The sequence below is a fragment of the Microcaecilia unicolor genome, chromosome 11 (assembly GCF_901765095.1).
Source record: "Microcaecilia unicolor chromosome 11, aMicUni1.1, whole genome shotgun sequence".
NCBI lineage: Eukaryota > Metazoa > Chordata > Amphibia > Gymnophiona > Siphonopidae > Microcaecilia > Microcaecilia unicolor.
The window spans coordinates 183,361,443-183,377,743 of NC_044041.1; the positions used below are offsets into that span (position 1 = coordinate 183,361,443).

The 16,301-nt window shown below is 42.1% G+C and overlaps 1 protein-coding gene across 1 annotated transcript in view; it reads right to left on the bottom strand.

The window, feature by feature from the left end:
* Positions 1-1,605: 1,605 nt before the first annotated feature.
* The window catches only part of PPP1R8 (protein phosphatase 1 regulatory subunit 8), a 47,818-nt gene continuing 33,122 nt past the window's right edge, over positions 1,606-16,301 (bottom strand). Inside the window, exons 5-7 of the mRNA XM_030219461.1 lie at positions 10,094-10,238; positions 7,475-7,539; positions 1,606-3,792 (exon numbers count right to left, since the gene is read on the bottom strand). Of these exons, the coding sequence (XP_030075321.1) occupies positions 3,439-3,792; positions 7,475-7,539; positions 10,094-10,238 (564 nt within the window). The 3' untranslated portion in view covers positions 1,606-3,438. The remainder of the gene's footprint in view (positions 3,793-7,474; positions 7,540-10,093; positions 10,239-16,301) is intronic.

A 16,301-nucleotide genomic window follows, 5' to 3' on the forward strand; every position in this document is an offset into this window, starting at 1 on the left:
ATATTCTACGGCAATGCAGAAAGCTGAGAAGCAAATTCATAGTGCACGGAACTTGCACACTAATCAGGGAAAGCCAGCCAGACATGTTGGCAGCTTCACTGTGTGCATGTCTGAAAAAAAAAACAAAACCAAAGGGCCAGATTCTATATAGAGCGCCTAGAGATCCACGCCAAAATCCAGGCATATTCTATAACAATGCGCATAACTTAATTGGCTTAAACCCATCAATGTATTTAATAGCACTTACCAAACAATTATGAGCAATAATTAGAATTTACATGCACAACTCGCTAAGCGGATTCTATAATGACCTGCTCCTAAATTCTAATATGCACAGTCCAAAAGGGGCGTGGCTGTGGGCTGGGAAGGTAACCCTGGATTGATCTGTGGGACGCTATGGAAATAGGTATTTCGTGGGCGTTCCAAAATTTACACGCGTAGTTATATTACATAAGAATAGCCATACTGGGTCAGAACAATGATCCATCTAGCCTGGTATCCTGAGTCCAGTAGTGGCCAATCCAGGTCACAAGGACCCAGCAGAAACACAAGTAAGCAGCACCATTCCACATTATCAATCCCAAGTCAAGCACTGGTTTTCCCCCCTATCCATCTCTATAACAGGCTATGGACTTTTCCTCCAGGAACTTGTCCAAACCTTTTTTTTTTTTAATCCAGACACACTAACCACCCGTTACCACGTCCTGCATACATGAGCAGTGCAAATCTACAGATTTACCTCACATTTTCATTGGTGTAAATGGACACGCGTAGTTTTAAGTGCTGGGATATCAACTAAGCGTATTCTACATACCGTGCCTAAATCTAGGTGCAGCATATAGAATATGCTTAGGCAGAAATGTTTACTGCCTGGATTTTTTCTTTAGGCACCATGTATAGAATCTGGCCCAAAGTGTCAGTTCATATTTGTGCATGAATCAGTCGGAATGTTGTTCTGTGCTTAAAATATTAGCCTCACAAAAATTTCTTGTGCATACAACTTCTGCGAGGCTAATAGTTATGCACACACACACAAAAAGAGCAGATTGGTGTTGCAATTTCATTTTCTTTGGACATGCACGCAGTTGTTACTTCCATTCTGTCTTTTTAAAATTGCAGGTATATGGTCAGAAGAAAACAAAAAAAAGTAAATCCTCCTAACGCTGCTACACTGCCACAGACAAGGCGGTGAATTTCTCACATCGTTCATGTATTAAAATCCCGTTTACTTCTGTATATTGTGGAAGAAGCCCTCTCATTACTATTCATTTTAATATACTGTGTGCCCACGTGTACCTTGCAAGTCAACTGCTTCAGTAAACCCTTTTTTTTGAATCGTGTAGCCAATAACATGCGTGTAGAAAACTCGTTAACTGTGCACTTGAGCCTGCGGTAACTTTCTGTATCAACCCCTCTGTAAGGAAAAATAAAATAAAATCAAGCTTTTCACTCCGAGGCACATCTGTACCAAGCAGAGGTCTAGTCAACGCCTGCCTTCCCCTCTACTTTGCTGTCTTTATTTTTATGGGACAGATTTGAGACTATCTGTGAGGGCAGCAGGATCACAAGTTAATTTTCAAAGGCAAATACCACCCCCCCCCCCCCCAAAAAAAAAATAAGGCTTCCGTTTACAAAGCAGGCAAGCAACTCACAGCAGGTGCAAATGTAGCTGTGGAAAGCAAGCAGAGGCTTTGAAAAGGAAAGCTCAGCATACGATTCCCTTCCCTCTATAACCTAAACACATCCCATTCTACCAGAGATAATAAAAAAAATACCCAAGGCCGTAAAGAGCACTTGTGAAGGGGGGGGGGGGGGGGGAGAAAAGGAGCAACTGTCAAGCAATTCAGCAGTTCACCTGCATAAAAACTGCCGTCAATGTGATTACGTTCCATTCTGTGAACAAGGCCTGAAAACCTTTCCCTGCACCGAGCTGTAGCGTCTCCCTTCTATCATCTTAGTCCTTCAGGTGAGCCAAAGACTGATGAGCTACATAGCATCGATGCAGCCATGTTCAAGCTTGCAGCTGGTGCAGAGGGAATTGAACAAAGGCACAAACTCAAGGTCTCCTGGGCCAACAGCACGTGCAGCAATCGCCAAACCAGACACCCGAAGTAATAAACTAACCAAGCAAAGTTCAGAAGGGGAGCATGAGCTCTGAATTATCTGCCAGGGCTGCCACAAAGACATTCACCTACAAATCCACCACATGCCGGCGTCCTCTGTTCCACTGCTGACGTTACAGTGAAGTCTACAGAACATTCTGGAACTTAAGATTTTCCACAAAATTAAAGCAAACCAGCTCAGATAACGGAGACACACACCAATGTCTATCCTTTCATCCATTCTAATATAGTTTCTGGAAAATAAAATAAAAATAATTCCCTGTCTCTGTGGTGGAAACCCTTAAGGCTGGTCTAAGAAATCAAATACCGCCTATAAGAAACAACCTCTCAGGACCTTATTCTGCCTAAAATAGAGGGATATAGTGTTATGTACCATTGCAGTTACCCATGGAAAAATGTATTTATTTGGATTTAGGTCACAGTAGGTCAACGTTAGCCACACTGAGAAATTCTTAAAATCTCTACAGATGGTCTTCCCCCAAAATGTCAGAAATGATCTTGTCAATTATTGGATATTTCTTACCGGCTATGAGCAGAAAGCTGAGGTGTACCAAGGAATACAGAAAGACTAAGACAGATTAAGTACAAACTGGAAGCTATAAAAGCCCTTTTTTGTCCAAATCTGATCCTAGTACTATACAAAATATAGCTGATGGTATATTACATTTCTCTACTTCCTTCACTGGACACAATCCAACCCAATGCAGCTATTCCTTAAGGCATGTCCTATCAGTAGATTTCTGGCAGAAGAAGGGGGAGGGGGGGCAAGGAGACTACTGCTGTTATTATTAGGTCTACTTAGGTTGAATGAGGCAGAGAATACTTAAGTGGCTTGCCCAAGGTCGCACCTGAGGCATGAGGAGTTAAAGTGACTTCACCAGACAGGGGCATCTGCCCACAGCAGAAGGGCTTGTGTTTCACCTCAGCCTTCAAAAATAGATAAGAGCATCTCAGCCAGAATGAGCCTGCAGTCTGCTACTAAACCTCTCCCCATGTCCTTAAAGATAGTAGAGTCTCAGGTCACGAAGTGCAGTCAATGTTAGAGGAGGAAGAAACATTCCACACTGCCCTAAAAAGAAACTGAATAAAAAGGTCCCAAAAACTGCGAGGAGAAGAGGGCATCAGACACCTGGCTGAAAAGCACATACACAAGGGCACAGGTATATTTTCTCTTTTCTTTTCAGACACAGACCTGTACACACATTTTGAAGACATATTTTGATGGATATTTAGAAAAAAAAATAGCAATCTTTTGCTAGGGCATTTGGTTCTAACCCCTCCAGATGTGTCACAACTTCCAGTCTCTGCAGGGCTCTTAGATGAGCAGTGATGGAGTCGGTTTCTTGCCGGGCCAGGCCTCCTTGGCATACTTCTTCTTTTTGGGCTCATTTACAGCCTCAGCATTGAAGCCACTGGGGTTCGGAGCAGGGGTTATGCTGACTGGCAGCGGCACAACGGGCGTTAAGTCCACGTCTGGGGCAAGGTTCGGGAAAGGCATGGGTAGCCCGCCAATAAGCGCAGTCCCGTGTGCACTGTGCACCTGGTTGCTCAATTCGTTATGCGTAGGAGGCAGGCCACCGTACAGTCCACCACTTAAAGGAAAGTTCTGCATACGTCTGCCTACTGATTCATCCAGGCTGAGGGACCCAGAGCTTTCAATCCGTTTTTTCTGCCCAAGAAAAAAGGCAAGAGAATTAGGCACTCTTCAAAAACCACTTACCTGAACATTAAATCAAAACCGGCTGGTGATTCTTCCACCACAAAAAAAACCAAAAAGGAGGAAGGACCTCACGTACAACAAAAGCAATGGACAAAAGAGTGAGGACAGTTCAAGGGGGATATCAGGAAGTCTTTTAACGTCAACAGCTTTAAAAAGGAACCCGACACGGCCGTGTTTCGGCACCAAAGCCTGCATCAGGGGTCTCATAAATCTCTTCTGTTAGTTGGTTAACCAGGAGAAATATAGCTGTTTGGCTTCCGTAAATCATAGAATTGTTGCGCTACAGTCCGGCGTGGTGGCATCAACATTGTTTTGCCGGCCGTGTCGGGTTCCTTTTTCAAGCTGTTGACATTAAAGACTACCCGATATCCTCCTTGAACTGTCCTCACTCTTTTGTCCACTGCGATTCTTTTCTTTCACCATAACATGAATTTAATTGTGAGCCCACTAGAAAGTACCTGCATACAATATAATGTAAACACTTTGAATGAATCATATAAAAGCAGTATATCAAATCCATGACACTTTAGTCCCTCATATGAGGAGAATCACCGTCTACAGCAGTGTCTGAGAAAATACCTGCATACATATCTCTCCTCTATGCAGGCCACATGTACTATCAGATCACACTCTCTCAATTTTTTTTGGCTTCATTTTAAAAAACACATGCAGTTAAGGCATAGCTAAAATTAATTAAAAAGCTCAATGCTGTCCGATGATGAAATGATGGCATCGAACAATTTCTATCTCGCCACAGCGATTATAGAATGAACATATCCAGCGTTTCTGATTCCATCCCTCAAGTTGCAGTAATGGCATTTTAAAAAAAGTACGTAAGTATTGCCATACTGGGACAGACCAAAGGTCCATCAAGCCCAGCATCATGTTTACAACAGTGGCCAATCCAGGTCACAAGTACCTGGCAAGTTCCCAAAACAGTACAATACATTTTATGCTGCTTGTCCTAGAAATAAGCAGTGGATTTTCCCCCAAGTCCATTTTAATAATGGCTTATGGACTTTTCTTTTAGGAAGCTATCCAAACCTTTTTTTAAAACCCTGCTAAGCTAACTGCTTTTACTAGCTAGCAAATGGAGCAGAAATGAGCAACGGAAAAACTGTGCAGCTTCTTTAAATGCATCTGTGGAAAATGTTTTTCGACTGCCACTATTCCAGCAGCAAAAAATATATATATATACTGTTCTTCTTGCTCTGAGCAACACCATCACTGGTAAATAATGATCAGAAAAACAAGCAGCTTGGTGCTATAACTTACTTACTTCATAAGCATCTCATATTCATAGTGTCATAGGACATACACGGAGGATCTCTGGAGGAGAGGAATGGATTGTACAGCTTAAGTAGCTGGTATTGCTGGTCAGACTGGAGAGGCTGTATGGTCTTTACTGGGGTAAGAGAGGCTGTGTGGACTTTACTGGGGTACACTATGAGCTTTCCACCCCTGAGAACTGCCTCTATTTCACTACCATTTACATCCTTTTGTACTGTCACCTTTTATTTTTAGATGACGGTATAATATTTTGGGGTAAGACTAACACCCCGCCACAACTCAGGGTCTCCTCCTCAAATGGTACATTTTTCTCTTTTTCTAAAGTTTCTCTATTTTCTCTTCTGCATATGATCTGGTAGTGGGTAAGGTTAAAGCTTTTGTCCAGAAAGGAGAATGAAACAGAGAAAATGACAGCAGATAACAGTGTCATTCTTCATTCCAAAAATAATAGCTGAAAACTTCAAAGATAAAGGAGCATGAAGGCAGGGAGAAGGCTAAAGAGGACTGAGTGAATATCAATCTTTCTTACTGCCCAAAACTTATTAGATACAACTATAGGAAAATATTAATAAAATGACTGGGAAAAAAACATATCAATTATTACATTAAAGAGTGAGGGTCATGGATTTGATATACCACCTTTCTGTGGTACAACCAAAGCAGTTTACAATTTTATTATATACAAGTATTTTTCTCTCTCCCTAGTGGGCTCACAATCTCTGTTTTTATACACCTGGAGCAATGAAGGGTCAGAATACTTAAACCGTTTCTCTTGGGCCAAAGTCTCCTAATGGGTTAGTTTTGAACACACCATAACAGTAACAAGTTCAAAAGAGACATATGTGAAAAGTGTAAATCTTTAAACAGTGTTTTTCTATGTGATGTTTTTCTCATTTATTCAAAACCTTATTTTTCAGGACTCCACGGTCTTGTTTTTTTTTTTTTCCATGTGTGTGGCACTTTACCACATTTTCCCTAAGTGCTGAGCACTTCCATTCACAAGATGTTTAATGTTTATTGGTTCTCGATATACTGTACCAGAACCAACTCATCAAAGCAGCTTACATAAAATCAAAGGGGGGAAAGGAAAGAAATGTCATAGCTCAAAAAGACAGGAAAGAACTCTGTCCTATTGTGTGTCCACAACGCCAAAGGCCTGTGCAAAAAGGTGGGTCTTCGGGCCAGAACGGAATTTCTTGTAGGAGAACGCTGTATGAAGAGTGACAGCTAGTGTATTTCAGAGGGTTGGAGCAGTAAAGGAAAAGGCGCTTTGGCGAGTGGATTCTACATAAGCCCAGAAAACAGAGGGAATGGTCAAACGAACATCTTAAGCAGATCGCAGGGCTCTGAATGTGGTATACATTAAGGATGCCAGGTACAATGGGTTATTGGAGTGAAAAGCCTTGTGCTTCTACTGGCTGGCCCTTGAGATGCTGCTCAACAGTGACATGTAGGGGACAGACTCAGAGTCCACCTTAGCCGTGTGAGGGTTGCAGGGAGGTGGGATGTTTAAATAAGGGGGGAAACTGCCAGGTGTTGAGCATGAAGGTTCATGCACCAGATCTCGATAAGGGTTCCTACAGAGCTGAGTGTATGAAAGAGCAAACTAAAAAAAACAAAACAAAAAAACCTTCAGAGTCAAAAAATAAAATACTTTTTGAAGTTTGCATTGTTCTTCTAAAAACAGCACAGTTCACTTGGCATCACACCACAGTGCTCCAGTTATCACCATCTTACTATCAAAAGAGAAAAGTCAGCTGAATAAAACAAGACTCCTAGCAGGCCACAATTCATTTGATTCTACTTCAGTTTTTACCTGATCATATCAGCTGTGATGTCAAAGACTGGCTAATTTAAAGGTCCTGCTGGCAGCTTTATCTTCTGTTGACCGCTGGCCCACAAGTCCTTTCTTAAACAGGGTTGTCAAGGGCCTGATCCCAGTGGTGATATCAGAAGCAACTGGGTATAAAGATCCTGTGGCTGGAGACTTGCAAGAGGCATATTTTCAAAGCACTTAGTCTTCCAAAGTTCCATAGAAACCTATGGAACTTTGGAAGGCTAAGTGCTTTGAAAATGAGCTCCTTGGTCAGCATTTTCCCTTCTGTTTCCAGGCCTTGCCTCCCACATGAAAGCCAGGGAATTGTGGGGCCTGGAAGCACAAGCTGATTCAGTCTCTGGCTGCAGGTATCTTTTATACTTGGTTATTACTGCCACCACTACCAGGACTGGACCTTCAATCGCAGGGGTGTAGCCACAGATCAATTTAGCCTCATCCAATTCAGCAGAGGAGAGAAGTAGAGCACATTTTATCATATTACAGCATAAACATCACTTTTCCTACCTTTACTGGCACCAAAGCTGTCTGAATCATATTTCTGAACCGGCCGACAGATGGATCCACATCCTCTGCAAAAGAAAAAGGCAAAGGAATACTTTGAATATGCAGAAATGTGCAATGAAGACTAACAGGCATCATATATGCCTCCAAAGAAATATGTTTCCTGGGCAGGTTCAACTGTGCCTAAAAACTACAGGGAATGTAAATGAAAGGGATTGGGGGGAGGGGTCAAAACTGACTGTAAATCACTATGATGTGTTCTGGAAAGCATAATCAAGCAATAAAACAAAAATATCGCCCGAGATGCCTAAAATGTGCTTCAAGTGAGCTGGAAGACAAGAAGACTGTTGGGTCACATTTTTTTTTTTTTTTATATACCCTATAAGACTGCTTCTCTTTTATCCAATATGGCCCCATTTTAGTAACTGAAAATTCATGTGATTCCCAGATGATGAAAATAAAATAGCAGGTCTCGGGCGGCACGTAGTTGAGTGAGCTCTGATCTCCTCGATCTGATCGCGTCTTAAAAATTAAACTTCTTTCTTTATGCCTCATACTAAACGGAAGGGCACGGTCCGGGGTAAAGCTTCGATGCCCCGGACCTCATCCCCGCAACAGCTTTCGATCGAGCAGTTCATCTCGCGAACTTCTTCCCAAGACGCCGTGAGTGTTCCCGCTGTTCCCCATAGCGGGGGCGCTATGGAGGACTTGGGATTCGATGTCACTCTTTCTCCTCCGGCGCTTAGACCACTGCCCCACCCAGAAGGACGCCAGAACCAGAGAGGTTCCCTCGAATCCGAAAAGGGTGTCGATGGTGAACCCCTAATCGAAGGGGCTGGAGTGGCGATACCAGACGGGTCGCAAAGGCCTGAGGGCCTGAGCCTAGAAGGAAAGCTTTTGAAATCTGCACCTGGGTCGGTGTCGTTGGGAGAACATTTGGAGTGTTCTCCAACAATTAGCGGTGAATGTGGATAAATCTACGAAAGAACTATCTTCTCTTGTAAGTACAATGAATGTCTTTTCTGAATCTCTGACTGGTATAAAAAAGGAGTTTACAGCTCAAACGCTAAAGTTCAATCAAGATGTTAAAAAACTTCAAGACCTATCTTCAGAAATGATAAAAGACAAAACTATAATAGCAAGAAAGATTGATCAAATTGAAAATTATAATCGAAGACTCAATCTGAGGATTCTGAATTTTCCAAGAGAGAAAGGAGTAACACCGTTGGATGCCTTTAAAAAATATTTAACTGAAATTTTGAAATATACCCCAGAAACTTTACCTCCAGTCAACAAAATTTACTATATAATGAATAAGATCTCCTTGGAAGCAGGATCCTTAACTGACAAACCTGTAAATTTAATGGAACAAAAATTTAAATGTATCTGAACTGTTGGAAGCTACTATATCGGATCAATCAGAAAGAATGACTTTAATGGTTCAATTTGTTTTCTTGCAAGATGTTGAAGCTATAAAAAGGTTATACTTTCGTCGAATAAATGACTTGTTCGTATATTTCAGGATGTAACGAAACAAACGCAGGATATTAGGAAATCTTTTTTGAACATGAGGAAAGAGACCCAGGAATTGGGAGCTTCTTTCTTTTTGAACTACCCAAGCAAATGTGTGGTGAAACATCAAGGTTTAAAATATATACTCTTCCAGCCGGAGCAGTTAAGAGTATTCATTGACTCTAGGAAGTTATGATTTTTCCACATTCTAACTAATGTTTAAAGCTGTAAGAAATTAAGGAAGAAAGTTACGTGCAAAGTCTGTTCTTCGTTATATTTACTTATAATTTTTCCCCATTTATTCTTAGTAACGCCTTGCTCTTATTTTGTGATATAAAAAGGGCATTAATGTATCTTCGTAAGATGAATGTGACAATTTTATAATATTATGTCTGATTTACTTAGCAAGTTTGTCTTGTATTGTAAAGTTTGAAAAGTATAAATAAAAAAAAATAAAAAATAAAAAACAGCAGGTCTCTACCCTCCTCCTGCTCCCCCACTCATCCAAAGCAGGAAAGCAGCGGCAGCAGTCAGGGCAAGGCCACGAATCAGTGTCACTCACAGATCTCAGTACCCTGTATGGGATTTCAATTGAACAGGAAACTTGCCCTGGAAGGGTGGGGGCCTGTGAATGTTCATCAGCTCACAGGTTACATACCGACTGCCACTCTTAGGACCAAGTCACAGTGGCCCTGTTTCTATAACCCTATCCACCAAAGGGTTCCAGGCCCAATATTTGGGACCTGGGGCCTTATTCATGTTTTTTTGTTGATTTGTATAAAATCATGAGGGATTCCCTTTTATATTCACGTTATTTACCAGCTAAATAAAATAAACGTACTGATATTGCTGCTTCCCAAAAGGTTCCCCACCAAAATCAAATCGGTTTGCGGAATGAAAACCAGCATAGGAGAAATCTCTCTGCTGACTTTTTCATAATAGAACTCGTCCTATTTCTGGGAGCAAAATCCCACAACGGAGAACGAAATCATGGGGAAGGTGATGCCAGAGGTGCACAAGTGGTTTTTTTTTTGGGGGGGGGGGGGGTCCTTTGTTCATCTGTTGACTTGCCTCGCGAAACCGAGCATATGTCGTTTCAGCGCTGCATACCTGGATTAATGATTTCGTCATCTTCACTGAAGGAGACGCGTGAGTTCCTCCGTTTCCGTTTTGGCCTCTGGATGTCCAGGTTACCCTCTTCTATCGTGAGGGTGGAAATTCTCTTGTTGTGGGCAGTGTTGAACTCTGTCAAGTTCTAGAGAAAGTGTTCAGAAACAAAACGTCACGTCAGTCAGGATGGGAGGATATTCTACAGAAAGGAGACTACTTCAGCTGTCTGTGGGGCAGGACACAACCTTATTTCTCCACCTGAGGTTCTCAGGAGATGAAGTGTTCGCTGTGACTTAAAAGAAGAAACTACTAATAAGCTAAAGCAGCTGCTCTCACCATCCACATGCTCACTTTCAAGTCATTTTATTTATAATTTGCCTTTTCTCTAAATTCAAGGTGGAATTTAAAATTAAAACATCTATATATATATAAAAGGCAACCCCAACGTTCTGAAGCCTCCACGGAAGTTGAGGCGCCCGAGATATCCGGTGTGCCCTGGAGTGTCTGCACCGCCCTCGCGTCAAAACGTCATGACGTCGAGGGCGGAGCTATAACACTCGAGGCCCGAAACCGAAACGCCACAGGCATGGCCACGGAGGCGCAGCAAACAAACAAAAAAAAAAACCCTACCAACACACAGCGACGCGAACACCGAACAAGGCAAGTAGCTCGGAGGGAGGGGGCCCCTTGCTAGCGCCCGTTTCATTGCCCTCAGAAACGGGCATTTATTCCTAGTTAATACATAAACCACCACATATACAAAAAAAAAAAAAAAAGGATATATAAAAATAACACACACAGGAGGGACAAAACTACAAGCTGGATAATTACATAGAAAGTTTCAGACATAGGGTAAAATCCCAATTTTCCAACAAACAAAAGAGAATCCTGTACAATCTTACCCCACCAGAAAGAGCGGCCATAAGAACTCTACAAGCTAACGAACGCATTACCATCAAACCCGCAGACACAAAAATACATTGAAGAAGGACACAGACAGCTCTCAGACAATAAATACTACAGGAAACTAACTGAGGACCCCACACAGGATTATACAAAACAGCTAAAAGACCTTATCAGAACATTTTCTAAACAAGTACAGCCATATCTGAAGAAACTCATACCAAACCAACCGTCTGTGGGCACATTCTACATGCTAGCCAAAATCCACAAACCAGGAAAACCGGGCAGGCCAATCATATCAGGTATTGGCACACTCACGGAGGAAATATCTGGACTCAAAGAGGGAATTCTGAAACCTCTCGTGCACAAAACCAACAGCTTCATACAAGACACCACAGACTTTCTGAATAAATTGAAAAATATCAAGCAACTACCACCTAACACCCTTCTGGTCACAATGGGTGTAGAATCACTATACAGCAACATTCCACATGCGGATGGCATAGCTGCATGTGGTAAACTCCTAAAAACATCCACACTGGACCATCAATACTCACCAGAAACTATTACAAAATTAATCAAATTCATTTTAACTCACAACTACTTCCACTTTAACAATGATATCTATCTACAAATAATGGGCACTGCGATGGGCACCAGGACAGCACCCCAATATGCCAACCTTTTTATGGCTGAGCTGGAAGAGACATTTCTGAATACACACCAGACCAAACCCCTAAAATACTACCGGTACATCGATGACATTTTTATGATTTGGACGGAGGGTGAAGAATCTCTGAAACAATTTCACTCTTCCTTCAATACATACCATCCTACAATCAGATTTAAAATTGACTACTCCCCAGAAAAAGTCAATTTTTTGGACACCACGGACTCAATCAGTGACGGCTATATACAAACATCTGTATACAAGAAACCCACAGACAGATGCAACTACCTCCACAACTCCAGCTTCCATCCTGCACATACAAAAAGATCCATCATTTACAGCCAAGCCACAAGATACCACCGTATCTGCTCTGACCCAGGGGACAGAGACAGACACCTTAAAAGCCTGACTGCATCCTTCAAACAGAAAGGCTACAACCTCAAAATATTCTCCAAAAATATTGCCTCCTCCCTCAAAACACCCAGGGAAAATCTGCTACAGTACAAAGAGAAAAAAACCACAGACAGGATCCCCCTGGTATTGACATACAATCCAGAGCTGGAAAAACTGAGGAAAATCATAAGAGATCTACAACCTTTGCTCCAGGAGGATGAATTACTGAAGGAAATATTCCCATCCCCACCAGTACTGGCCTTCCGACAGCCACCCAATTTAAAACACAAGCTTATCAGAAGTAAACTGCCAACACAGACTGAAAGTGAACAGAAAGGCACACGTCCTTGTAATATATCTAGCTGCAAACTATGCCAAAACATTTCACAGGACCCCACAGTCATGCACAAAGGAAAGATATTCAACATAAAGGAATCTTTCACATGCTCATCTTCCAATGTGATATATATCATTCAGTGTAAAAAATGCAACGAAGGTTGACATATTGGAGAAACAGGCCAGATGCTTAAGACAAGATTCAATTTACATAGACATCACATGAACAATACAGCCAGTAGGGCCCCAACCCCGGTGGGACAGCACTTTACAGAACCAGGACACCGTACCCACCCTGCTAGACCATCTATGAGGGACTGTTATATACACTGTCAGCTAACACATTTGCTTATTTCTGATCTGATGAAGAAGGGCAACCTTCGAAAGCTAATCAAGAAATGTATTAAGTTATGTCCAATAAAAAAGGTATCATCTTATTTTCTTTTCCATGTTTTAATTTTGTTTGATTTCTATTGATTACCTAAAAATAATACAGAAATAAAAACATTATTGTGGATAGAATTATCCTGTTTTTGTTTCTCTACTTTATGGATATCCCTCTGTATCTCCATTAACGTAGACTATTTTGTTTCTTATTTTTCGTTGTATATTGTAAATTGTAAAATGAGATCAGTTGCAATTAAAACTACCTCATGCTTTGATTTCTGAACATTTTTGCATTAACTTTGTACTGCCTTTGGCATAATACAGTCATTGGTCCACATTTGTATAAGTTAAAGAAGTTCAATTAATTATTCCTCCCATTTTACATTTAAATATGCAAGAAAAACAGCCCAAAAGTTAAATAATCAGCACCTTCCTATTATCATTATGTTTCAGTAGGCTGACTTTTCAATTGCTCTGAAGTCTGTTCGGTACGGTTTATTTTTAATGAGGCCGTAATATGTCATAAATAGCATCTTCCAGCTGGGCGTTATGGAGCCTGTCTTGTATTGCTGACTGCTCATTCCACTTCAAGCATGCTCTTGCCACAAATGAGCTGCACACTGTCACTTGAAGCCCCAAAGAGGAGGCCTCTTCAAAGGCTTGTTTCAGCAAGCTTCTGGCTTCCTATCTTGTAGGTTTTATAGGGCAATGCCTCCCTTCCACGGGGAAGGTGGTGTTCTTAGTCACTGCTGTAACCAGGGAGCCCACCCTGGGAAGCTACAATTTCTCTCTCTCCTCCGGAACTGAGTAGAGACGCGCCATGGCTCTTTGAACTCTCAGCCTCATGTCCGGTGAGACCCAGGTCCTGAATGTCTGGATGCATCAGGAAGGTCTTAGAAAGACCTCTAAGCTCCCTCATGATAGACAAAGATGGAACTCCTGACACCGAAGCGGAAGGATCCTCAACAGAAAGCAGCACCAGTGCCTCAGAAATAAAGAGTACTAAGATCCTCTTTATGAAAGAACCTCAGTACTATTGGATCAATCCCCCTTCTCATGGGGGAGCTCGCCCTCCTCTAACAGCTCCTTCAACAATGGCTCCTCTGAATAGACCACAGCCACATCAGATAAGGAGGGAGAAGCAGAGATGAAAGCCTCATCTGCTCAGTCCTGGAGGTCTAAATGGGATCTCTTAGGAGCCGGAGGGGCCCAGGGGGTGAGAAACTGAAGCATCTTGCAACAACTCTTGACCGTTCCTGCTTCAGTAAATAGGTCTGGGGTAAGGATATTTTAAACTCCGGAAAAAAACAAAGATCCCAATGCAGCTGAATGCTCTTTCAGGCACTGAGAAATGGTGGTGTGCTCCGTGAGTGAACAGCCAGAGGCTGCTCCTCACTGCCAGTCGGCTCAGACAAAATGGCACCCATTCCCACGCTCTCCTGCATCAAACTGTGCACCGGCCCTGTCACAGAGCTCAAAGACCCCGGCATATTCGGATACTGCGCCAAATCCAAAGATGTGCTGCTGCCGCCAACCGAATCTTCTGTATCCTACGTCATTCCCAGCTTGCACGCACTGCAATGCCCCGATGCCAGCTGGCAGGTCCCAAAGCAGGAACACCGCTCAACTGCCTCTACAGGAGTCACTTTTCACCCCAACTATCACCAGCGCAGCACAATGTGACCCAAGCGTCAAGTCAGGATCCCTCCCCTGCACCAAGTAGAACTTGCAGCTCTCCAAGAGGTAATGAGTCAAACTTTAGTCGGACTTACCACTGCTCCCCCTAAACTCACAGTCTCCACCAGTCTTACCACAGATGAGAAAGGCTCAGGACTGATACTCTGTTCCACACTCTCCAGCAAACCTTTTTTTTTTTTTTTAAAGGTCGTTGTGCTGGAAAGGAGAGTTCTACAGGGAACAGGGGACAGATGAAGAGAGGAAAGAAGTAAATTCACAAGGCACCACAGACAGGGATCCGAAGACCTCCAGATATAACTCTGTAGACTCAAGCCACCACAAAGCTCAACTGGGGATCAGTTGACAAACTGGGCCAAGAGCAACTCACTCAGAACTAGAGGCTGAAAAGTTTGTCCATCCTTCTTCTGGAGATAGAAAATACTGGGGAACTGGCTAAATGCTGAGAGAGATATGTCTCAGCTCAGTTGTCTCTATCTCCAACTGCTGGTTGATGGACACAACTATCTCACAGGTTCTGGAATACATAAGTACATAAGTATTACCACACTAGGACAGACCAAAGGTCTATCAAGCCCAGCATTCTGTTTTGAACAGTGGCCAATCTAGGTCACAAATACCTGGCAAGATCCCGAAAAAGTTCAATACATTTTATGCTGCTTATCCCAGAAATACAAAAACAATGTGTGTAGTAGAGGACCAAAAAAGTACAATATGTTGCAATAATTATAGCGGGAAAGTCTCATATATACATAACGGCTGGTATCACTTCACTCCCTTGGTGAACCTCTTGCCGTATCGATATTGTAATCATCGACTTTTACCCCCAACCTACCAATACCTTAATTTTTCACTTTCACTCTTTTATTCTTGATATTATATAAAAAATTAGGCAATGTGATACTTATCTTGACTTTATCTCAAACGGGTGTGCTCGCGGACCCCGACAGGTAGCCTGTTTCGCAATTCTTGCTTTGTCAAGGGGGAGCATTTCACCTCATCTGTCACATTTGCTTGTACTTTGACAGATGAGGTGAAACGCTCCCCCTTGACAAAGCAAGAATTGCGAAACAGGCTACCTGTCGGGGTCCGCGAGCACACCCGTTTGAGATAAAGTCAAGATAAGTAACACATTGCCTAATTTTTTATATAATATCAAGAATAAAAGAGTGAAAGTGAAAAATTAAGGTATTGGTAGGTTGGGGGTAAAAGTCGATGATTACAATATCGATACGGCAAGAGGTTCACCAAGGGAGTGAAGTGATACCAGCCGTTATGTATATATGAGACTTTCCCGCTATAATTATTGCAACATATTGTACTTTTTTGGTCCTCTACTACACACATTGCTTTTGAGTTTATATTTGAGTAGAAAAGTGCCTTTAAATTGTTGACAGTATCCCAGAAATAAGCAGTGGATTTTCCACAAGTCAATTTAATAATGGTCTATGGACTTTTCCTTTAGGAAGCTGTCCAGACCTTTTTAAAACCCCGCTAACTGCCTTTACCACATTTTCTGGCAATGAATTTCAGAGTTTAATTACACGTCGAGTGAAGAAAACTTTTCTTCAATTCGTATTAAATTTACTACTTTGTAGCTTCATCGCATGCCCCCTTGTCCTAGTATTTTTGGAAAGAGTAAACGATTCACATTTACCCATTCCACTCCACTCATTTTATAGACCTTTATCATATCTTCCCTCAGCCATCTTTTCTCCAAGCTGAAGAGTCCTAGTCGTTTCAGCCTTTCCTCAAAGGGAAGTTGTCCCATCCCCTTTATCAATTTTGTCGCCCTTTTCTAATTCCACTATATCTTTTTTGAGA